Below are 26,530 nucleotides of genomic sequence, written 5' to 3'. Positions count from 1 at the left end.
TAAAATCCTGCCATCCTGCTCCAAGGCTTTACTGTGATAACAACCAGTAAAGAGAACCAACACAATTTTTGATGATGTCAAAGATTTGATGAGTCATTATTTTTTGGATGACAGTTGTGTAATATAGTACTTTTTTGTACTTACTGTGAGAGGCCTGGTTACATTTGTGTGGTTTGTTGTGGGAGTGCCTCAAAGTCTGGTGGTTTTGGTGAAGTCCAAAATTATTAGGCAGCCTTTTGCACCAGTGAGACTTCTGTAACCCGGCGAGGCGATGGGCCCCGTGTGGTCCCTTATGGTCTTTAGGAACTCCCAGCATGACCAGCATTGCAAACAGCACCACCAGCAAACACAAAGTCTGCATAATATCGTAAAAACACACCGTTCTTGCTAGTTTAATGGCTGCAGACTGGTGTTCTTTGAAAAGTTGCAAATAATTAAAACTCAATCCAAAGTTCCTCTTGAAAGTTCTCAAAAACAGCAACGAACCGCAAACATTGCCGCACTTCACACCAAGAGTTCTTCATGCTGTTACCCTTGAGATCTGCCAAATACATAAACCCCTGCAGTCTTGGCCAGTCTCCTAAATCCAGTGACAATGTTTCCCCCCAGAGTACGATGGGATCTTAATGAGGGCAAGTCTGTATACAATGTGCATGGTGAAGTTCACTCCCCTCTCCATCTCACCATGCCATCGCTCAATGGACAGACTGTCTCTCATCTTCCCAGCCTTTTTTACCCCTGATAATTCTTCTTTTAATATTCAAAAGGAGTTTGTGGACGTTCCGTCTTTTCTTATGATGCTTCTATGCATGCAGCAGGACGGGGGATCCTGTAGGCTACATGCTGAGTCCCTTTTCAGATGTGTTGGACTCCACACAAAACGTAGGCCCCCTCAGCATAGAGGTGGTGGGGTGACACACAGGCGGGGTTAGGCGTAGGAGCCCACATTCCCTTTTCCCTAAGACTATTAAATAGCTTTCATTCCCATCTCACCAGCGCACCAAACAAGATGGCATAAAACAAAACATTTCTCCTTCAAAAAGACACTCTCTGTTGAGAGGCAAACAAAACACTCTTTCCTAGTAGACAGAAAAGTAAGAACACTTTTCCATCCTCAGAAATTTTTTTTGGGTGATTTCACACTAAGCAGAGTTTTACCTCTGAATATTTAAAGAATAAACAGGAACTTGTCCAAGTTGCATTGGAGTCACCTTGGACAGAATGTGGCAGTCACAGGTGAAGTATTTTCACAGGCACTTTTGTTGCTTTCCTTACTTCACTTGCCTCACATTCACCACAGCCTTTTATCATTCATATCCTGTCCTTGAGGAGCCATCCTTTTATTTATTCATTGTGCTACTTTCCCTTTTTTATAAAAGACAGCAGTTCAAAATTGTGGTCTTTGTAAATTGCCGATGGACAGAACATCTCCAATGTGTTTTGAAAAGATAACCACGGACAACATGAGGTAAAAATAACTGTTTTTCATTGTGCTCCTTTAGCATTTTCCAAGACAATCAGTAAATAGCTGCAGGGCAACATTGTCCTGATTCAGTGTCTGGGGCTGTGATTCCTTTTACAGTTACACAAGTAGCCCATCACAAATCCGAAGCAATATCTAAGATGACGGAGAGAACCAGTCAAGAGTGCAATGACCTCTGACAATAAAGGGCAAGACTCTCAGGGTTGTTTTATGTTCATACACAGTCTTGGAGCTGTGTGGAATAGGTAAGGAGACTGGATAAAGCACTGGCTGACATACATTTCCATCATTTTAAATTCCTGTCCTCTACTCCTCACCAGCCTCAACGGAGGACCAAAGACTTAAAATAGAGTGTAAACATATGGAATTGCATTTACCTTGCTGAGCCAACATTTATCCAGTCTCTTGCAACATCTGGAAATCTCTTATTTCTAAAACTTCCTGTCAGAAGTAACTGTTGCATGATTGAGACAGACTCGTCGTGCAGTGGGCTTACAAAGAAGCACTCTTGAGAATAAAATGATTTTCAGGTGGCATCACAGATTGTCAACATGGGACTGACAAAGTCTGAAAGGAAGCGATGGGAGACAAGTGGTATGAGGTAGGAGGGGAGAGATGACCCGAAGTCCTGGGAAAGTTAGATCATATTGGTGTTACTGTCTCTCTGGCTAAAAGAGGCAACAAATCATTTCGGATTGGTTGCTGAGGGAGTGGTTAAGGTCTAGGAGCACAAACTATGCCACAGCTAACTGCACAAGCCCTCATAAGAAATGTTTGACTAGAAATTACTCTTCGTAGTGTTTCTAACTAAAGACCAGCCAAACATTTTGATTTATGTCTATTTCGAAAAACTAACATGCTTGGGATTTAAAGTAAAGACTGTCGAAAAGTATGAATAACATAGTTAAGATGAATGAATATGGGCTAAAGTGTAAATGCAGACAGCATCAGTTTTTTGACATTTGTCTTAAATATATCTAAGAGCCAAAAGACTGTTGAATTCAAATCCCAGCTGGCCTGTCAGACTAGATCCATCCATATTTAGACCTTGACACATATCAGCAGAGACTGAAAGTGAAGCACTAAGTGCAGTCTTGTCAAATTTCTGGAACATCTAAACCTCAGGTCATTTCTCCCAGCGTGTCCGCTGTGGACAATACTCTGGCCCCCTCAGCTCTACACAAAAGTACAAGAATGTATAATTCTGGGCTCCATCCCAGAATAAATACAGCAACAACTCAGATGAACTTAAGAAACAAGCCAAACAGTCCTTTAAAATCTGGAAAAGACTGAAAATGTCTCTTGTCACTATTATATTGAGAGTTTGCCAGAGAGAAGAGAAAGGGACAGGCGATACACAAAGCAGGCAAGATGCAAGGCCGAGTGCAACAAAACATAAACAGAAGAGTGAGAACATTCTTCTTCTCACTATAGCCTCTGTGTGGGGCTTTCAGACGCCATAAAAAAAAGACAAGGGTCCAGTGAAAGAAAATGACGGAGAACCAAACAAATCTGTTTCTGTTCAAGGAATGCCCCCATGCATGACGCTGCTGCAAGAAATGTGAGGCAAAGGGGGAGTGGGGGGGGTAGAGACACTGAGGAGAAAGAAAGAGGGGGAGCTTCACAGGATGCCGCGACGAGGTTTGGAGCACAAAGCAGGATGAGGCGATAAACAGGCTGTTGCTTTTCCGCTTGCCTGCGCACACTGAATCCCTCAATCCCTGTGTCTTTTAATGGGCCTCACATTAGCATCTGTTTAGCGTCAGCCTCGACATGGCCTGTGGAGGCTGATTAAAATAACCCAGCTATCACATAACATCCTGGCAGCGACATCAAAATACAGTCAGACGCTGGAATATTTGCAGCAACAGACATTTAGGAAGTTAGCATGAATCTTAAGCACTTGTGTTGTCAGAAAGATGTTTGTTAGATGCTTCTGTTCAAATTCTCCTCCTGTGAGATTATGTTCCATACGGAAAGATATAAAGTTTATTATGTTAGTAACAAGTATTCAACTTTAAGATGCAGCACCTCAGCACTACATTATACAATATGTGCATTCCCATGCTTGTCTTCACTAGCATAATAGGAAGATTTGACAACAATTAGACAACATTAAAGTATCTCTCACTGTCCTTGGATTGCTCCCCTTTTCATCAGCTTGTTCAGTGACCTGCGCTTCACTCCTTCCCTCAATGAAATGCATAATGGCCGAAACAAGCAGCATTGTGTTTCATGCTTAATTGGCTTAATTGGTTTAGAGACAGGAGAGCTTTAATGAGGCTAGCGTAACTGAGCCAAGAGATTCCTTTGTTCTCATCACTGCTGGACCTCAGCCAATAACATAGCCGCTAGATACAAGTCAAGAAGATAAAGAGCTGAGCTCAATCAGAGCAACGGTCTGACCATTAATAAAAAATAATGGAAATATCTTCATTATTTGTGTATAGATATGTGAGCTTTAGCTGTAAAGGTTTAGCTTTAGGCTCTTCTATTTTTCTCAGTACACTGATGTGACAGCACTGACATTGACACTTGAAGCAACTCAATTAGTGTTCAATTGAAGAGAACCAGTTACACGTTCAGGACATGGTCACTAGTGTGAAACTATACAATTGACTCTTTGACGTGGCAAGATAGTATAAATGATAATTTGTCAGACTCCAGACATGGAATAATGGAAGAATAATATCAATAAAGATGACCAAGTACTCACAGACTGCTGGAGTGTGTGTGTGTGTGTGTGTGTGTGTGTGTGTGTGTGTGTGTGTGTGTGTGTGTGTGTGTGTGTGTGTGTGTGTGTGTGTGTGTGTGTGTGTGTTCAGGTCATTTGCCCAATGTGTCCACAAGTAATCGATTCCCTTTTCATCAGAAATAAAATGTTTACATATTTATATTTATATTTATTTATATTTCATATTTACATATTTTGAGACTACATCACAGTATTGAACAAGAAGATTCATCTTGAAGTGAAAATTAAAGTGTGTACCAAATTATACATAGTACATCGAGGCGTTCCTTTCAAAACCAAAAAGTCATCCTCATGATGGTGCAAGAGGAAAAGTAGCATCACCTTGTCAGTTGGTTCATTCTCTGGGAGACATGAAGGTCTGCACCAAGTGGCAACCTCCAGGCCTGAAAAGTGCCTTAAACTTTCATTCTCTCAAATATCCAAGAGGGGGTAACTTCACTGGTTTCAAGAAAAAAGAAGTCCAATTGTATAGAAGTCTATGAGAAAATGACCCTACTTCTCACTTGATTTATTAACTCAGTAAACGGTTTGGATGTTGTCGGTGTTTTCATCTTGAAACCTTAACCCTTTCACAGTGTTTTTTTAGTTTGTGAAAGTTAATTCTGTGTTAATTAGTTGTGTTGTGGATATCGCTGGTATAGCCTATATGTATCTACTCTTTCACTATTTCCTTTGTAATAGTTGTAGTTTTTTATGTATTGTATGTGCTTTAAGTAGTGAAACTTTTGTATGAGAAAATGCTTGTGCTACCGTCTTGACCAGGACTTCCTGGCAGAAGTTCAGTGTTCAGTTCTTTGCTCCATCCTCTCGTTTCACTTCTAGTTCCAAAAAAAACAAGATGGCGACGGCCAAAAACCAAGATGGTGGCGGGACGAAATGTTAAACTCAAGGCTTCAAAACCGTAGTCCACAAACCAATGAGTGACGTCCACTTCTTATATATAGTCTATGGTCCGTAAAAACTTTCATGGAAATATAACTAATAGTCGGCGAGATATTTCAGTCTGGACCAAAGTGGTGGAGACTGATCGACAGACAGACTGACATTGCCATCCCTAAAATCACACCGTTATTGTGGCTAAAGTGTCCGTCAGTGCCCAGATCAAAATACTATCTACAGTTTTTGTGGGCTAGATAAACATTCCTAATTCAAATTATAATAACACTTTGGTTTTCTACATTTTTCTTTCATATTATTGAAAAGAAATCAATCAGAGAAGTAAAAACATCAATTGTTATTTCAATATTCTAGACAAACCTCAACTCCAAACCTGTACTGCCATAGAGCTGAGAATTGATGGGACATTAATATTTTTTTCTTCAAAGTTATTTCTTTCAGAAACTTTCCACTACTGTACTTAGAATATCATTCTACAGTAGTAGTGGTTTCAGTGGGGCCTTAGAGCCAACATCAGTGACTGATCTCTCTCTGAGGACCCTTAGCAGAGAAAAATGCAAAGACACTGCTCATGCTAAAAGCATTCCCCTTCTCTCAAATGAAAAGCCTATTCTTTCTTTCTCTTTCCCTGGTGCGATCAGCTGCCAAAACAAACTGGCGCTGTGATGAATATAATAAATATGATCGATGGGATATCTGCCGCTGCTGACCTCACACCACGCGCCAGAGTCCAGGGAGCAGGTGCTGCTCAGATTTACAGCAACCCAATGCCCCCCCCCCTCACCATCTTATGATATTATCCTCTCTCACACACAGACGCTGAGCCCTGCTGAGACACAGTCGCACGGCTGAGTCGCACATCCCCCCTACAGCTCATACTGGGTCTCAGAGAAACAGGCTTAATATTAGCTCTGACTGAACTTCATGTACAACATGACTATACATGAATCATATCACCACTAATAAAACCACCAATGATTTTACAGATCATCAAGCCGTCGGTCGGGGCTGACAGTTATGAGAGTAGTTTCTGCTGGAAGGAGTACACAGGGCTATAAGCGCTACTCATGTGTTTGCTCATAAAGACGGCTAATTGTGCAACTTCAGCTCTGGAAATTACCATATAAACTAGGCGAGGTGTTTTGTCAAATAGTAGAAAGACGCTGCCGTGGGATGATCATTTAAAAAAAGCTCTAATTTACGAGGGACCTACAGTGGGTCGAAATGTACTGATATTACAGAAACTCCAGTAAATGATATGTTTGTTTCAATTTGAATAAGTTGATTCTAACATGGTTGTTCAGATCATGAATGCGTGTTTAAATCTTATAGATACAGTCTATGGTGTAAAAGTACTGTAAAACAATAAAGCAACAACTTATAAATGACCAGGACTGTATCGACACTACACACCTTTTTAGATAAGTGGAATGAAATTGGATTAACCTCTCAGAGAGGTAGAGTTCAGCCCAGTTATTAATTCCTCTTTGAAAACTCAGAACAACAGACTTATACTTTAGAGTATTTCACCCTGGGAGTGATAAAAACATGCACTTAACCCTTCTGACTCTACTGTGAAAAAAAACTCTCTTTGGCTGATGAAGTTATGGCTAAAATTTGACAATGGCTTGGATTTTATGAAGCATGTCTTTTGTGAGCTCTCCAACATATCCAAACAGCTGTGCAGCCACAGCTGTCATACAGCGAACATTATATAAGTCTTAGTTGGTGTAAAGAAAATCCCTGTTACTCCTCGCTGTATGTTAGAATGCTACTAAGCTAATACATTATTGCACACACTGGTTTGCTGTCTTGACCTGACAGGGTATTGACTACAGATCATTTGAGAAAAAATGGATACGGTGATCCAAGATGGCGCTTCTCTCACTCCTATAAAAGTTGCTCAATGCACCAAAAACCTTTTGGGCCTGAAGAGCGTACAGGGGCTTGGCATTAATACTATTGTTGCTTCATGGAAATGTAGTTACTCCTGAGCACTTCATGAAGGGTACAAAAACATGCTTTGAAAACTGAGCAGATCAAAGTGTGTGAGTTGAATGCACTAGCCCAAAAAACATTTGTTTTTAAATATTACCAGCAGAATACTGTTAGTGCCTGACTCTATGTGAAAGATTTACCTCTATCATCTTGTCTTTCTCATTTGCATTGTAATGTATAGTTCTGATGAAGAACAATGAGGTCCCAGATTACATTGCCAAGTATGTGAACATGTTGATTTAATCAAAGTCAATGTGTAGCTTTTTGTACAACCAACTCCTGTAGTCAGAGAAGCCACAACCACCTTTTCTCTTCAACATGGTGAAGAATGTGACCTATTTACATCCTAAGAAAACACTTATTATCCTTTCACTGAGATATGAAGTGTGTTTGACGGGGCAGGGGCAGCTGATTATTAGCACTTAGCTAAACCCTATCCAATCTTCCCCCCAATTATCACGAGGACACTAGAAACGTGAATCTGAATATTCTAAATTAAATCTCACCACATAGTCTTTGTGCTTTTGACCCCCGTGCACTCGTGCCAACTCCCATCTTAAATCTTACCCCTACTCCAGTGCCTCTTGACCACATTACTCCACTTTCTAGCCTGACAAGAATTTGCTAATAGATCTATTTCCTGGGATGGTACTAAACTAAGCTGTGTGGATCAGGGAGATGAAAAGAGATTGGATGGGGAACAAAAAAAACCTCAACTGGCCTCAGCAGCGCAGAGGCTGAGGGGAAGCTGCGTGTAGGACATTAGTGCATGGTTATAATATAATTATATCTCAAGTGAATCGCTCCCAGGCGTGGCCAGAGATCCCTCTCTATTGTTTTCACTGGTAGGAAATGAGCGCTGCAGCTGCACTGGGGATAATATGTGAGAGTGCAGCTAGCTGAGCATGTAGCTCTTTGCTTCCTGTATCATGATTCCCATGGCACTAAGACTGATGAACACAAGTGAGTGTCATGAAGACGTGCCACACTGATGCAGTGGTGACTCTTGGGTAATATATGTGGGGGTGACACTGCCAAGGAAATTGGATTTCAGGGTGGGGAATCAAGGCCAGTGCAATAGCCCTGTTATGAGAGCAAAGACGATTAGAGAGTAGAGCTCTCCATCTCTCTCATGGTAAAGCTGTCAGTGCCATGGACCCAGACTACTCCAGCACTCATCAATAAGAGGTAAACATGCACCTGGTTTACACCCTATACGCCTCAAGAATATGAGAACAATCTGTAAGCAACATCTCTGTTCTCAAGCTTGTAAATGCAGATGTTGTTTTCTCAAAACAGTATCCCCTGAATTTAATAAACAAGAAAGCTGTATTTGTTATGAAGTGACTCGCTGTGCAATGATCTATGATCTAATTATTTATTCCTCTTCAAAACAATGGAAGTGTTGTGAGCAAAAACGTGTAGCAACATGCCCCTCTTGATTTGAGTTCCTATTAAACTAGCTTGGCTCTTTCCCACATGTGAACAGGACCTGGCAGAGTTTCATTTGATGTGCAATGAGAGACCGTGCAAATTTCTCAGAACTTTTCATTGCTTTTTAAAAGTAATCGCAGTGTCGCTGATTATGGTTAAACTTAGTCAGATTCTGAGACAGCTTTTATTTTAAGTTCAGGGGTCAAGGTCAATATCATGTCAAATTTAAATATTTTAAAAGATAAATATAAAAAAGAACTGCTGACAGAATGAGAAACATAATTCTTTTTTTTGCACCTTTACTTATTTTGCTTCCAGCTTGAAAAAGCAACAATATGTAGGTAACAGCTGCAACCTTACAAAAACTAATAGGTTGATGGCGTCGTTCACTAACACTCACAATTGGCTTTGTATATCGGATTTGATGGTATGTTGGATGACACAGTCTTACTGAAGTATAAATAAGACTTAAAGCTAATGTATACTTCAGTGAAGGTGTGGCATGTGACAAAGTGTCAGCTGACAGAACTGTGTCACACAACACTCGTGTTCACTATGTGTTCTTACTATAGCAGCCGGAGGTTGAACTCAACAGACGCTTGTTTATATTCTTTGAGAGAAATGTCAGCATGTTTAAATGTTGGCCATTTTAAAAAGAAAGACAATTTTATGTTTAACTTTGTTTACAGGGAGAAGAAGGATCCCCCATATTTAATAGAACTAGGCATGCTAACTGTTTTGGTGGTTTAGTCCATCCCAGTGAATAATCATACATTCAATCAAAGTGACAGTATTTCAGAGTGATATTATAGAGAAAGTGGAAACATAAAAAACTGACTTTAATATATTGCATCATTTCTGTCCTGTGACATGTCAACCGGTACTTTTCTTTGCTTAAGTAAATTGTATATTAGGCTAACATTTTCTCAGTCTTAGCATGTGAAGACACAGAACAGGAGAGACAGTTATTAGCGCCAGTTAGCAAGTCAAAAGATGCAAGTGTGAATAGGTTATCAAAATCATACATATACTATCTTTATCTTCATCGCTGGCCATGCACCTTAAATATTTTCACCATAGAAATGTGGTATAAGAGGCTGCATTGTTCCATGTATGTGTTGACAGGTATTTTCTATGCCATCTATCCGATCTAGGCGATTGTTCGGCACTGACTTTGATCTCACATCACCCATCTGTAAATCCATCAGTACAGTGAATGGATTTGCTGTAGGCGTTCTGGGTCAATCGCTTTGAGAGAAGCATAAAATATGGTATTACAATAGTGAGGACCACTCTATTCTGCAGCCAATCAGTGGTGACTGTGCGCCAACTTTAAATTCCCTCACTTTCGCTCTATCTTTATTTCCATAACCTGACAAATAGAGCAGCTCTGTGAAGTTGCCGTCCTTTGTGATCTGTGACAAACGCAATGGTAGCTGTCAGCGTAGAGGGAGGATATGAGTGCTGATGTGTTCTCTGAAGTCACGCTCAGCCTTTCATGTCGAGGCAGAAGAACCAAAGACCTGTCTCCTGTGTGTGTGTGTGTGTGTCTGCCTGCCAAGCAGTGGCTAGCAAAGTGTAAGTGTGAGATTTTTAGCGTGCCTCTCTAATCCACTGCCATCACACAGGTCAGTCTCATTTATTATGAATGTGAAGTTCTGTGCAAAGCTCTTTGATATCGGGAAACAATTTAGAGCTGGCTAAGAGTCAATGTCTCAGGGGACCAGTAGAAAACACTTTTAATGTGTTGCAAACTTCAAGTCAGCATGTGGTTCCTTATAAAATCACAGTAGGCTGGATTCAACTGAGGTGACTATCATACAAAATTTTATCGTGTCATGGCCTATACTGTGCCAGCTGTTTTTAATTTTATATGAAGTAAAAATGAGTCAGGTTACAGTGTAACATTGATGCAAAAACACACCAACAAGTCATGGTATAAGGAGGACAAGGACCTGCCATCCTTCTTCCTCAATGTCATGTCTGAAAGTGAGATCTGATAAACAGTGAAACTCATAAATCAATGAACCTCTTTCTTCATGAGGGTCACTGAGCTCACGTGACAAAGACACAGTTGAACACAACCAGGCACCTAAAAGACTCCTCACCGTAATGCTTGAAGGTGTTTCACCTGAGCTAAAACTGGCAGCTGTCAAGATTATGCTCACGTTCCATTCAGAGAGTCATGCTCTCTGAAAATGGAGTCTTTGGCAGCCGTCCACTTTGTTCTATCAGAGGCAGACTAAGAAATTACAGCACATTAGTCTCATTTCCAATTCACTGACTGGGCCAGATCAATTTCCTTCATTTTCATGCACAGATGGGATTAAATGGCCAGATTAAAGATGAACTCCTGGCACCGTCGTCCGGACAGATTTATGATTTGAAAGACAAAAACCCAGAGGCAGTGAGGCAAATATACGGTGATTTTCCTCTTTAAACCCTCATTCAAAGCATGCCAAATGTTTAGGAAACTGCGGACCTTGACTATGTGCTAACTATCAGTTTAAATTGAAAGATTTGTGTACTAATAGTTGTTTGGGCTCAAACTTTGGAAATGTCTTGGCATCACTGATAGAAGGTGCAGCATGATACTGATGATAATTGTATATGTAAATAAAATCTAGAGCTGCCAAGCTACAACTGCAGCGAAGACGCTCATAGCGGCTATGGCAGCTAATTTGGACTTCCTTTTTCTGCAGAAGATTTCCTGAAGCTGTGTGAGGTCCAGTAAATCACCCAGGGAGGTAGGTCTCCTCGCTGGGACAATACACTGAGAACACTTTTTATCCTCACTCTGGGGGAAAGGGCCCCCCAAAAAACCCAAACAAAACACATGCGTCATCAGTAATTTTCTCCAGACTTGAATCCTTTGTGTGTGCTCATGTGTGTGTTAGCCGGTCCCTCAGGTGAGGACCCCATTTCCGGCTTTTCATTTCCCCACAGAGCTCTGTGGTCTGAGGAGATACCGGCTACATGGACTGATGGATTTGGAGTGGCACTCTGTGCCTCCCTTTCCCACAATTCTCCTCTTTCCACACTCAAAACTGTCAAACTTTAAGCAGCAGTCACAACATGACGATCATGTTTGAACATATATTTGCTATGGAAACACATATACTGAATACTGAAGCTTATTTATTCAGTCTGAAGACTTTTCAAATATGGGGGGATTTCTGTTTGAAAAATGTAAACAATTGGCTTTCCCAAGTGCATTTTGTAATCCCTCTGATTACTATTCTCAATAGAGGGCTTATATAACATAGGTTTGTATACCTGGTGTGATGGACAGCACATACTTGTCTTGATTATATGTGAAAAAAGGTCTTACTGTATGCTGTTTCCGTGCAAACATTTTGATCAAATGTAAATAACCGTAAGTCGTTTCTTCACCTAGGATCAGCTTGGCATGTCCCAGTGGTTATGTATGTATGCAAGGACACATTAAGTATCATGAGAAAGCATCAGCAGTACCTGTGTAGCCCAAAGTGTTGTCATCCTCATGCTCGGTGGTGGGAGCCGGTGTTGCCCCTTCGCTGGCCCCATCCTGAGCGCCTCCAGTCTCTGTCAACAATAACACCAGAGGGACTGAGAACCCGGACGCATTCTGCCCACTTTCCCCACCCACGGTCCAAACACCCAGCCCACTGCATCCTTGACACAAGCAGAGAGCGAACACACAAAGAAGAGCCGAGCACCATCCTTGTAGCCTCTGTGTCTGGCTGTAGAATCCAAACACCCACATTGCAGTGAACCCCCACAATCCCAACAGTTGTGTATAATCCAAATGTGTCCGGGTGAAAAAATAATGACAATTTCAGACACCAGTCAAATCAGTGGTTGGGTATAGATCCATCAGAATGGTTGAGGCAGTCTCCAGCTTGTTTCCCTGGGCTCAGCAGGAGATTGTTGTGTTGTCCCGTGTTGGGCTTGAATGTAAGTGTGGGTGTAAAACAGAGTCATCTCTACCGTATCAATAGCCATAAGTGGCTGCACCCCTGAGGGAGGGCCAGGGCACACTCTGCATGATTGACAACGCCACTCTGCATGCACACACACACTGTGCACACAGTCCTGATGCAAATACAATGATGCACCATTAATTACTAATCAGCTCCTTTTGATTCGGGCCCCTCTTTGAGCCTGCGTCTTCTCCGGAGTGACAGGTTGAGTGTGTGCGACAGGAGGTGTGAGGGCGGGACAGTGGGGGGAGGCGAGAAAAGGAGAGGCCAAGAGGGCTGGGGTGTCTATGGCTTATGGGGGAGAAGGGAGGCCAACTGTGCCCTTATGATGGCTCTGTGTGAAATAAATCAGACTCTGCCATGCCCACTCCCTTTGTGGCCCACTGACAGGGGGTTAATTTGGGCTGGGTGGTTGGGGTGGGGAGGTAAGAGGAATCATAATCAAAGAGCGCCCAACCCCTTTAGCTAACTGAGTGGCAGTCTGTCGGAAGTATCTGTTTCCTCAATGAGATCTGGCATCACTTCTGATAAGCAGCAGACGGGAAGACAGAATTGTTCATCGGAGAGTGCTTTAGATCACCGGAGTGTGAAGAAGAGGGTGACCCGTCACTTCCTCTGCCCCTCCCAGAGAGAGAGAACTGATGGCAAAAATCTACGCAGACTTTTCAAACACAGTTATTAACCAAAATTTCACTTTACAAGAGTTTCTGACTCTTCAATAATAGGAAACACAGAAAAAAAGACATTCAAAATGTAGCAATCATGTCCCCCTGCTGCTCCTGTAGTGTTGCAAATTAATATGACAGTTAAAAGGCCTCACGCTGGGCCAAAGCTATTATCTGGCACTTCTCTGCCTGTCTGTTTATCCAAACAGCAGCGTCTGACTGACAACGCTACAGGAGAGCAGAGCCACTGAGTCACACGAAAATAACCACATAGGTTAGTCAGAGTCATGCACATGAATGAAGTGCGATGATAACACATGAGATGAGAATGTGCTTGACATGAAGAAACACAGACATCAAGCAGAGTCTGATACACTGTCTGACGCTTACAGCATGACACAGGTCAGATATATGTAGTGTTTTCTCGAACAGGCAACTTAAAAACAATCTGCTTCTGACAAATAAAAGTACTTTGAAACTGACAGCACAGATTTTGGGACAAAAACAAGGAGTCTTTCATATTTTTTCCTGCAAAAAGTACATAATACCACTAAAAACCAAATCAAATACAAAAAGGAGTATGATGTTTTCCAACGTTTAAACACTAGTTTGACATGCCGAGCGGCTGGACACAACAGTCTAATCGAAACACTGAATAACAATTAAGCCGATAATGGAAAATTAAAGTTAATTATTGATAAAGGCACTTAATAAATGAGTCAAAACTAATTTAATCATTATGAATATTACCAATAGAATACAATTCTTGACTAAGTGTATTCTATACAGTATTATGTCCTAAATCCTCATATTCTGCATCTGCTCTTTATGTCTGCATGTGGAGACTTCCTCTGTCTGATTCCTTGTGTGGTCCACAGTCAGAGGTCCAATTAGAGACCACTTCAGAGCTCGTTAACAGGTGGTGTACCCAGCTGCCCCTGGGGGGGCAGAAAGTCATGATCCTAGATGTTGCCTCACTATCCCCTTTTAGCCTCAACACTGCACCAAGCTCTCATGTTGGCTAATTAATAGTGTGCAGATAACTGACTGCTTACCAAAAGAAACAAAGACATGCCTTCCCCCCTCCAGTCATTTCTCCTGGCTCCGAGCCCTCCTCAAACATGAGAGCGTGTCCTCTTTTCTGGGTCACAGGCCTTCCATCATGGATCAATCCACAGGGCGCCATGCAGGCTTTTGGCCCCGTTTATATACTGTAGCCATAAATGATGAGGTCCACTCTAACTAGATTTGACTTGAGTGGTTGTTTTCAACTCTGTGGCGATGTGGATCCAATCAGCACAACCCCCCTGTGCAACCTGACATGGCAATACACCTGATGTCTAACTTATTGCTACTGTAGTCAAGGTTGTTTAGTTTGATAAACGCTGGGAGCTCCTAATAGAAAAGAAGAAGAAGCCGGACAGGCTAGCTGTTGTCTTACTGTAATCTTGTCATGTATTGGCAGCAGCGCTCCGGCCCTGGCAGCCCGTATAAAGTGATGGATGGGCTTAAAATGATGAGTGTGGGGAGTCGAACCGTGCGGCTTGTTAACAGGACCGACTGGTTGTTTGCTGTAGGACAAGTTCCTTCTCACAACCTAATCAGAGAGGGGGCATATTTCTATAACATGACCTCAAGCAATTTAAATGATTAAATTGGTTTCTTGGAAAATGTTCTCCCCTAACATCTGTTTACTTTTTGTCTGATGACAGAGAGAACATATGAATGGCCAACAAGAATGCTGATCGTGGGGCAAAGCCAACACGATTTCCCTTCTTTCATTTGTGGACTTCATTCTGCAAGTTGAACATTAAAATGCTCCTTAATGCATAACCCATAACACCATTTTAAGAGTATCTTCAGCAGATTCAATAGCTTTCACCATTATTGAACAGACAGACAAAAGAGGACAAATGGTAGAACAACAATAAAGTCTTTGAAAAAAGTGTTTCTTCAGCAGAAGCAAGTCTGTCCGCTTCATCTGTTTCCACAGCACCATTACACTCATTTCCATTTTGATTACACTTTCTTTGTTTTCTGCATGACTAATGGAGTTTTAATCAAGCCTTGAGATAATACATACATACGCAGTGAGAACACACTGCTGCTGAGAAAAAGAAAAGGAAGAAGTCAAAGTGGAGAAGCCTTTTTTTTGTCTATAACTCTAAAAATAACTCTTTAGTGGCAACAGCCACATTTTACCACAAAGCTCCTGAGATTCAAGTCTAGAGATGAATAACATACTGTGTGAATAAGGAGATGCACTATCTGCCTGTAAAAAGTGTAAAAATATCAAAGAAAACCACCGTGTGTACATCACCTCACTAGTTGTTGTTTTCATGATAACAAAACAACAGTAGTGACATATAGATATGTGCTGTGGCAAAGTAAGCTAACCAGTTAGGCTACATACAGACAGCATTTGTTTGAGCTTGTTTGTAAAAATGTATTTATAAAGTATTGGCTTTATACTCATAAAAGTTGTATTGCACTTTCGGTAATGGGCATAGTTGGAGGAACTCAGGCCAGGCACTGAGCAGAAGAGATGCCAATGCGTGACAATAAATTACACAACAACGTTAATAAGTACAGATTAAAGAATCGGTAAACATTGAAGCCTAGCAATACTTTACTGACTATTTACTAGACAATACTATTTTAATTATTTAGACCCCAGGCCAGTTTAATACCAGGTTTCAGTACCCATCCCTTTATGTCCAAACAAAGTGTGAGAAAGACGTCTTCTTAAAGAAATAGTTTTATATGTTGGTAAAAACTCCTATTTGCTTTCTTGCTGAGATTTAGATGAGAAAATGAATATCACTTTCATGTATGTACATTAATATATAGCTAGTTAGCAGCCATATAGCTTAGCTTAGCACAAAGACCAACATAATCCACCACTGGGATACTGCGCAGCGGCCCGGGTTCGAATATGACCCGCAGCCCTTTGCTGCATTTCATCCCCTCTCGCTTTCCATTTCCAGTCTATCGTTGGTACTACTATCAATAAAGGCAAAAAGCCAAAAATAAATCATCTTAAGAAAAAAGGTGCTCACTAACTTAACAGTCTCCATTCACAGTGATGACGAGACCCTAGGAAGTTACTGCTACTAGCAAAGAAATAGCCCATAACCGTAAATAAAAACCACAACTTGTCATTTTTACACTTCGGTATTTGCCCACATTAAACAAATGAGATACAATGTGTTCATTTGTGAGCATCAGAGGTGTTCGCAGGAAGGTTTTGTTACCTTTGGACAGAACCAGGGTAACGGTTTCTCATGTTTCCAGGCTTTATGCTAAGCTAAGCTAACCAGCTGCTGGCTGTCGCTTTATATTCACGGCATACACATAAGACTGGTATTGATTGTCTCATTGGCAAGAAAGTGTGTATTTCCCAAAATGTCACACTTTTCTTTAAAGGCCAGAATAGCACTGGATTTGCAGTATTAAAAACCAAGTCACAAATCATTAAGTTGAGCTGCAGCTGTCGTGAGAGAATGGAGCAAATGATACGCGCACACACACGCACACACACACACGCGCACACACCCACACACTTGACATTAGCTCCAGAGAACGATGGCTTTTAACTTTCATCATGTATGAAACACTGCATCCACAACCACTGTAAGAAATATTAATAGCTCATTGATGATACCTTTAACTCCAGGCATAACATAATTACTATGCCAGAGTCGTGCACCATACATCACTTAGGAGGGAAAAAACTTATATACCATGATATGTATCATTACTGTATATATTTTAGGTCACACTGCCAAGCCTTGGCAAGAAAAAAAGTCATTTTTATGTCTGCATTCTAATTGCCTATAACTTCAACTGTAAAGGGATAATATACAATTTATTAACTAGTTAAAACACAAAGACCGACTTATTAGTATGCCGTATGAGTATGGCTTACATACTGGAAAATTATAGACACATTTTATGTGTTTTTCAAAGGTTTGTGTTTGTGTTACTGGAATAATGAGTGGAAGAGAGAGCAGGAGAGAGAGAGATTTATTTATGTAACAGCCCCAGTTTAACTTTACACACTGCTATTACGCTTTCAACCGCTATTTAAGATGACATGATAGTGACAGTGACAAACTGCAATAATTAGGACTATATAAGTACCCATGGGTGAACTGCAGTGAAAAGCAAATTTTAGCAAATGTTAACATCAACTGATTTTGCAGATATTTTCCACGAAACCCTCCGGCTTCCTTAGCAGTCACGGTTTCATTGCTCATTGCTGAATCTGGAGGGAACGTCAGTGCAATGACAAACAGACAGCCATTTTGATCAGACTTGCCAGTTTGTGAATGAATGGATGCACACAGGATTTCATTGTTGACAGTTACACTGCAGTTGTGTGTGCGTTATCTCTTTCCAAACACGGTTTCGTTGGTTACAAAACCCACTGTAAACACATGCACGTCAATCCTCAAGGTTGGAATGTGACTCATCTCTGAATGCATGATTGGTTGATTGTGGTTAAATAAATGTGCAAATGTCAGCGAAGAAATTGCTGCCAATTGACTAACTGATGGATTTGCTTGGAGGGCATCAGCAACCAACCACAAAAAGAAAAACAGAGAGACAGTTCCAGGGCAAATATGATTGGCTTAAAGGGTGCTAAATATTGCATGGTCATATGACTGAACATCTAGGTAATTGCTCAGTGCCAGGCAGTGAGTTAGTAGCTCACATTGAAACTGTCACAGCTGCTGTCAGGACACTTGTATCCCTGGTGTATCCCTGATGTTCATTTGAAAGAAGGGCTTTTGTGAAACACTTTCCATGGAAATCTTGTTCCCACACCTTTACATTACGTAAGACGTATTATCATGCCTCGTAGAAGCTGTGTTTCACAACACTGATCAAACAAGTTCAAAGCCTAGGAGGAGCCTGAACTTACTCTGACATCCCGGTGGAGCTGAGGCAAGCATCCTCCAAGCTGCCAAAAGCCCAGATGTCCATCTATATGACACTGAAATACTGTTTGTGCCCGGAGAGAGACCGATTGAAGAAATGGGGATGGAGAGAGAGAGAGCGAGAGAGAGAGAGAGAGAGAGAGAGAGAGAGAGAGAGAGAGAGAGAGAGAGAGAGAGAGAGAGAGAGAGAGCAGGGAACTTCTCTTGGGTGCGAAGAAAATGAGTTATTTCAAGGATTTAAAGTGCTGTAGCAAAGGTAAAGCGCTTCTGAATGCTTGTTGTGTATCAGTCTGACGTATGCAGCTCATGGTCATGACTCATAATCGGCTTGTCAGCATCCACACCACCACAGCCGCCAGACTAGTGACCATCAATGACATCTTCTCGCTAAAATAACTGCTTTTTGCAAGTATGTACCTCGTGCTTCCCTTAAATACCATGTTCTTTGCATGTGGTGGGATCAGACTAAGAGGCTATGAGTAATGGCAGTAAATACATTACAGTTAATCCTTGTTTTCTGATACTTTCTCTTGTCCTATATTTGCGGAAATGCTCCATCTTTTTTCACTACCCTAAATACAAAGAGGACACAGGGAAAGAAAAGTCATGTATATGAGAACCAGGAGGCTTATAACCATACCTATCCCGTTTTCCTCCCGTTTAAATATTTTCCCGTAATTATCCCGTATTTTTAACCTTTCAAAAAAAAAGGCCTAATTAAAAAAAAGTGTACACTGGCCTCCGTTAAAGCAGGTGGCAGTATTATGTTTAACTTTAGCTGAAAAACGTTATCCACCAGTAAACACAGAAGAAGAAAACAGGAACAATAACACAGAAGAAGACGAAAAGAGATGGATGAGTCACAGTGAACGGGAGATAGATGGAGACGCAGTTGTACCTGCCAAAAAAGTTAAAACTTTATGCAAGTACGTAGCCAAATGGGAGGAGACCTTCCTTTATTTAATAAAAAGCAGAGTCGGGCAAACTAATGCTTTTTGTAAAGTGTGCCATTAAGATAGCATAGCATCGCACACGACGGAATAAGCGTTGTTCGCCAGCATGAACAATTGTTCAAGCAAAAGCACGCCCAAAAACATACACTGTCAATGACTTCATGTGTGACAAGAACTGTGTCGGAGTCAACCCAAGTGAACAAAGCTGAGGGAAAGATGTCGATGCTTTGCGCCAAAAATAATGTAGCCTTCAGCTTCTGCAATGATTTCAGTCGCAGTGTCGCGGACATGCTTCCCGACTCGCAAGGGAGTCCTCGTCGGGGAAAACAAAAGCCACACAACTCAACTCAACATTAAATAAATTGATGATATTAACTAATAAATAAAATACATACATTTTCTAAACATGTATTTCCTGAATGTATATACCCGTCCCTTATGTGTTTACATTTACATTACATGGGTGGGGGCTGGGTGGCTGAGAGCTGTGAAAATATGGGCGGAGTCCGACAAAAGATTTCCCTTATTTTGAAATTCCAATGTTGACAGGTATGCTTATAACTATGGCAATTGATTTTAGAGGGCAGTGGAGCAAATAATTCAAGACCGTGGAACATTAATGACAAACTACAACGATGCTACCATTGCCTGCTTTTTTAATCGCTAAATCGGGCACATGTGCTCTAAACACAAACTGCCACACTCACAAACACAGGCACACAAAAATTCAACGGATAAGGAAAGCAACATACTTGACTTCAGTTTGAGGACTCCCTCAAACTGAAGTCAAGTATGTGTTTTGTTAAATCTTTTTTAAATTCCTTCAATATGTTAATGTGAACAATTATTTCCCAAAGATTATTTCTAGAGACCAAAAACCAAGACTATAATCCAGGAGGCACAATTAAACTTTTTGTACTTGAATTAGAAGTATTCTGAAGTAGTTTCAAACGTCACTATAACCGCTTGACTCCAAAACATGTTTATGAATTTACTATTTAATTATCCTGGTTAGGTTGGAGTAACATTACTGTCATTAATGCTAATGTTGTTGAACAAATATGTAAAGACTTGATAGTCGTTTATCATCTCCAGTTCATCTGTGCCCTCAGTGCTTGGTAAATGCCTCAAGTCTGTTTGTGCCATTAACGTAAGCCAAGGGGAATTCTGCACGTTTTTAATTAGAGATCCAGAGAGAGGAAAATATCCACGTGTGATGTATAACCTTCACGCTCTTTGATGTGATGACACCCGGCTTTCAGTTCACGCTAGGCACACCTATTTATCTCTTTCTTCTCTCAAGCTGTGTTATGGTCAAAACAAATGCGCAAATACTAAATGCATCTTGGTTTGGCAATGTGTGCTGAATAGCTCCACTGACGAGCAATTATTGCTTCACAGTGTGGCTTTTTCCTGACCTCTACTTTTTAAAAAGACACAATAGACAAAACAATGTTCTGTTATTAACAATATGCCCATATTTAGTCATAATCCAAAATAAAATGTTGACCTGATGGCACTATTTGGAGATCACCAAAGTAATAACAATTCATCCTGAGAGGATCACGTACAATAGTTTTAGGTATTTCGGTCTAAATTATAAATGTCAACCTCATGGTGGTGAAAATTATTTTTTAATTATTAGGATTTATCATTTGGGGAACATAACTATCTGAACCATGTTCTATGGCAATCCATCCAAGAGTTGTTGAGATATTTCAGGCTGGCTCAAAGTGGTGGACTGACCGACTGACATTGCCAAGAGCAACGTATAAACACAGGTTTCTTGTCAGGTTCATATATAGGAGTGTGTCTAAGCAATTTCACTTATAGTCACTTCCTAATGGGGGAGCTTGAAACTCAAATTATAAAAACTACTACCTAATTGCTCCATAGCGCTTCTCTGATTGTTGTTTAGAAACATACAGACAAGGGACTTTGCACACAGGCAGTTTACTAATGACTTCAAGGTAATAATTCCGTTCATTTTTCTGTGATTGCCTGTGTCACAGTTCAGCTGCCATCTGATCTGAAGTCACGCAAATTGAACAAACAGCAGGCGCTATCTCCCTTTCCCAGCATCTTTTGCCCTCTGTCTACACACACACACACACACACACACACACACACACACACACACACACACACACACTCATTCCACCATGGACTGGTGCTCGTCAGGGAGGAACATGTGTATGCTAATTTGCTGAAGCGCACACTAACTATTCACAGTCCAATGAGAGAGTGGAGATAAACCAACTCATGCTCTCAATATGTCTAGTTCTGATTAGAGGAGATGGAAATGAGGCGCTCAGAAGATGTGTGGTGAGAACATTCCAGGCATGCAGCCAGTTTCTCAGCAGTCCTGAAGAGAAAGCTAACAATTTCAGTAGACAGCCAGATCAATACTGGCAGCTTGGGTAGCAGAGGCTGTGCCAGGATCTCGGTGCTCTTTGCTACATGTCCACAGCTGTGTAAAGTAGTTGGTGAGACCACAAGGGGACCATAAAGACGGTCCAGATCTGCAGGCTAACATGACAAGCTTCGCTCTTCTTTTGTTGTTTTTTTCTAAGCTATGGTAGTTTACAGCTGGGAACAAGAATGAAATGTCAGCAAGCCTGTGGCATGGCTTTGATTTTGGTCTATGTGACACTGGATAGGGATACTTAGACCCTTCTCAAATGTGTCAAACAGTCATGCACAATTTGTGATATCATTTTTAGTCCAGAAAACCCAGGGATCAGTGTTTCAAACATCACTGGAAAAGGAATGTAAGAAAAGTAGTTGTCAAGCCAGCTGAGATTAGACCCCTTTATGGTCTCGTCTGTTGTTAAAAGAATGCCTTTGGCATTGGCAGGACAGTTATTTTGTGCTAAAAGAAAGACAAATGATGTGTTAAAATATACAGAAATGTAGTAGGTTGCCGGGGGAATGAAGGCTTAGAATGAAGGAAATGTAGTCCGTATCACCTAAGGCAAGTTAAGAGTCTAAATTCTTCAACATGAAGGCTGGATCAAGATTTACAATTTGAGAACTAACTGTGTGCTTTTTCTGACAGGTTAAGCCATACCTTTTTCCCATGGAGTTTAGACAAACACTTGTAAAGCAGTGAAGTGTACTTTTTTGAAAATATCCAGAGGATTTTGGAAAACGATCCAACCACCTCTCAAAAATGTCTGCTGACAATATGACCTCAAACATACCTTTATAACAACATCCTTCCAACAGTTACCTCATTAAATCACAGCTTGTTTCCACTTGATATCCTGCCAGTGGGGATTCAGGTGACGACATAATTATAGGTTATAAAACAATTCATGATATTTCATTACGCATTTGCTCTAACTGTCTAAGTACAAAATCCTGTCAGAGAGATTTACACAGTTAATTGTCAAAGATATAACCTATATATCTTTCAGCACATTTATTAACCGTCTACTGTATATATCTTTTCATTATGATAATCATCTATGTTAGATAAATTGGTCTGTGAAGACAGCATAACGTGTTGGCACAGAATTTCTGCATACAGCATATAGACTGCAGAATGAGTCATTTGCAAGGGTATATGGAAGTGGGTGGTTGCCAACTGTGACATCCAAGCCCGTAATTCATATGGAAATGACACCAAGAGTGGCCTCCTATGGGCCCATATACAGTTGTGTGTGTTAACTTTGTTACCCCTAAATAACATGCTCACCACTGTCACAATCACTCAAAGTGCAACTGTTCTCTTTTATTCTATGTCCTGGTCATCTTCATGGGGAAAATTAATTCAGTAACTCCTGAAATATGGGAATAACAGCTCAAAAGGCCAATAGAAATAATTGAATCCTGCATTAATCCTTTTACAAGAACTACTAGTTTCAAATAAACCCTGCAACGGGCTTCTCAGGCATTATGATTCGTTTGCCCTCTACAAAGCAGTGGTGTTACATGACACATGGGAATGCCAAGGCACCAGAAGGCCAGAGGCTGTGAGAAGAGAATCGTAAATCCCAAAAAAGGCAATAAATGCAACAAAAGACAAAGTGCAACTCTCCACACCTCCTGTCAAGGCCTCATACAGCCCTCCCTTCTGTCACCCCTTCACCACACAAAATCAGCCAAATTTATCGCGGCAGGTGACTATTTGGATTGCTGCTAGGTTATGGACTGATGTGCTACAGTTCAGAGTATTACATTACCATCTGTTTGTGTTAAGCTTGGACACATAAAAAAGAAGTGCAACTAGATATTCTGTCCTTGAAAGTTGAGAATGTATTTAGTTGCACACAATACAATGTCTAATGCAACTGTTGATGTTTTATTGCAGTAAATCCATCGCTTTGTAAATCATACAAGACACCAACAACATTTCTGTTACATTCATGTGTTCAAGAGGGCTACGAAAGGATGAAACAAATGCCCTGGTGTCAGACATCTGGTGGTAATATGTCCAATAGTGCCTTCATGTGGTGTGGGGCTACGTCTGTGCTGTTTCACATTTATCCTGCAACAGTGCTGAATAGGTCTGTTTCCAGCATTAAAGGAGACAGAGCAGAATCAAGTATGCAAACACAACAATGTGGTAACACAAGTCAAAACTCGAGGTAAAACAAATGCAGTGGCCATATCATCAAAATGTATGACACTTCAGATAAACACTTTTTTAGATAAAAGAGAGACTGTTCTGTATAATAACACTGACCTTGTCTATATCCAGATTTCCAATGAGCAAGGGGGGGGGGGTTCATTTTAGGTTTATGGTGTGAGGCTTCACTGCCAGTCTTCATTAGTGCTGATTAGTGCCGCTGCCATGGCTGGCCGCTCACTGAGCCATAAGTTGTGGGTGATTTCTGATAGTTCCTCCTATTCACAATGCACTTATAAAAGTCAGCAATATAGTGCTATCCTAGCATTGAAGTAGAGAGCGTTGTTACGGCAAAATGATACCATCTCATTTTACCAGTTAAAACAAAGGCCAAACTTTCACATGGACCTGTTGGAGATAGGACACCTTCGAGTGTTCTGAGACTGCCCCATATGGTGAGAATGAAGCTCAATTTAGCGGTATGAGTGTAATCTATACCCAACCTTGGATTCTGCATCCCTTTCAGTGATGCCAATTGACTTCAAACCTAAGAAAAAATCTCCTTTCCGTCTGTGTTGTGGAAACAGATGGCTTGAATATCTCCACGCAGATGCAAAACACAAGCTCACTGCGTTTTGTGAGGAATGTATTTCCATCATGACCGTGCTGCTGCTGGTAGACAGAGCTGGGGATTGTTGTGAGGAAATGATGTGTGCAAATGCCGTGTCAGCGATGGAGAGATGCTAATGCGAAGACCTTCTCAGACGGTTCCCACCATGGAAGACACAACCACTGACACAGCTGGATTGTGCTTACACTGATGCGGATCCGCCACTCGGGAAGCCATGCAGACAGGCAGAATTGGAATAGCTATTAAGCTGATTTCCAAATCCAGTATGTGGAGAAAATATATTTTTGTTTATTCAGTGTTGTTTGAAAGAGTTCTTTAAGGCTAAGAATTGTAATGAAAGTTGCAGTTGCTACTCTTAGGTTTTTTCTTCATAGATAGACGAGATCTTCCATGAATATTGTATAGAATTGCCATCTGTGATCACATCAAATTGGTCCAAGTGCAACAGTCCCACAGAAGGAATCCCCCTCCCCCCTCCTTTTTGACCACCAGCAAAGGCCATTTCTGCTTGGGTTGCTTATAAACCTCCACTTGAGCAACTCTCAACCATGATTCCTCTGGTCAATGACGTGAGCAAAATGTGTCTGAGCATAACAACACGGTGCCTTGAGTGCAAAGCCGTGCTGCTCTCTGGAGGTGTGAGGCCTCTGCTGTAATTACCACTTCATCAGTAAAGTAAAGGGAAAACAGAAGCCCCAGCAGATTTTTGTATGGGATGGTAAACAGCTTGCCCTGTCTTTGCTGTGGTTGAATGGCAGACTTTGCTGCTGTCAGCCAGACAGACTGGCTGCTCTATATGCATGCATTTATGTCTGAGTGCCCTACAGTATGCATTGCAGAACATTAAACGAGAGGCTGTCTCATCAGCGAAAATGATAATGAAAGAGCTGACAAACTGAACTGTAAATTGAACTCATTCTGTCAAAAGGGAATATTTGTGTTTATTATGCAGAAAGAAGTCTTAAGTATTTTTTTTAAACAATGGCAGGAAGAATACAACTAAAGAAAGCTGAAGATTACTTTTTGTACTAACAGAAAGGCAAACATACAATGCGTGTTCATTTTTTCTAATAGGACGGTTTTTTTTCACCCAAATTTTCACAACAACCCTGTTTCTCCTCATGGTATTGACATTCTGTTCATAACTTCTCCACGTTAGCATAACATGCCCAAAGGTTCACATCATGCGGTCCAGATACAGCTCTTCGAGTGTGGAAACTCAGACCAACCACTATAAAGTGCAGCCATAAACACGATACTTCACCAGCTCCCTATTAGCAAACACTGCCAACGGTTTCACATGGAGACCATCACAAAACTGAGGGATATATGACGATATATATAAACACTTGATGATGCCTTAGCATATCATTGTTTGAGTAAAAAAAAATGCTTTTGTGTTTATTTTAAGTTTCTTTTAACGTATAAATAACATGTTGCGGTTTAAAGCCTCCGACACGGTGCTAACCAAATATTAGCTACCCAAAGTTCTTTCAAATTCCCGCTCAATGGTAAAAAAGCAACATCTCACACTTGAAGAACACCTTATTACAACACATTCACAGTAATCCTTAGATAAACTTTATTGTCCCCATGAGGAAATGTTTCTTAGGCACAGTGCTACACAAAACATCACAAAAGCAACATGAAGCAACTTGAAAAACTAAACTAAAAAACAAGAAAAACATCTAAGAACATAAGGGGTGTTTGGCATTGACAACACGGCAGCTTTTCAAATAACCTGTAAGAATGAAAGTGCTAAGTGCTAAAGTGCTTGTGTATTCATTGCACATTGCTTTATTTTATTTTAAAGATTTATTATTAGAGTTCAGCAGCTTGATGGAGGCAGGAACAAATGATAGTTTCAAGTGCTTTGACTTGCACTTTGGCACACAAGTCTTCCTCCTGATGGCAGAGGTTGATATCCTTACATTAGTTAGAATTAACGGGATTACGATCCTCTTTACACCAAACTGATTTGTGAGTCAGCAGCCAGTCTGGACAAATAAATAAATAAAATAGCAGCCACTAAATATCCTCTCCGCTATCCATATTTAATTGTTTATAAATGTGGACTCATGATGTTATGCAAATGCGATCGCAAATGTGACACTTTCTCAGCATGAAAGCAAACAGAAATCCCAGAATGGCATAAGGTTTGCTAAGTAAATGGCAGCAAAGTAACAGATGTCAGGACAGAATACAAATACAAATGAAGTAAAAGCATATGTTTTTT

At 40.8% G+C, this 26,530-nt stretch overlaps 1 protein-coding gene across 2 annotated transcripts in view; it reads right to left on the bottom strand.

Moving 5' to 3' along the window:
* robo1 (roundabout, axon guidance receptor, homolog 1 (Drosophila)) overlaps window positions 1–26,530 on the bottom strand; it is a 217,684-nt gene that overhangs the window by 126,674 nt on the left and 64,480 nt on the right. For both annotated transcript variants that reach the window (XM_029446309.1, XM_029446310.1), the window contains exon 3: window positions 12,042–12,131. In XM_029446309.1, coding sequence (XP_029302169.1) covers window positions 12,042–12,131 — 90 coding nt within the window. The remainder of the gene's footprint in view (window positions 1–12,041; window positions 12,132–26,530) is intronic.

This window comes from Cottoperca gobio, chromosome 13 (assembly GCF_900634415.1).
Source record: "Cottoperca gobio chromosome 13, fCotGob3.1, whole genome shotgun sequence".
Taxonomy (NCBI): Eukaryota; Metazoa; Chordata; class Actinopteri; order Perciformes; family Bovichtidae; genus Cottoperca; species Cottoperca gobio.
The sequence above is the reverse complement of the archived record's forward strand: the minus strand, read 5'-3'. Positions and strand labels throughout refer to the sequence as shown.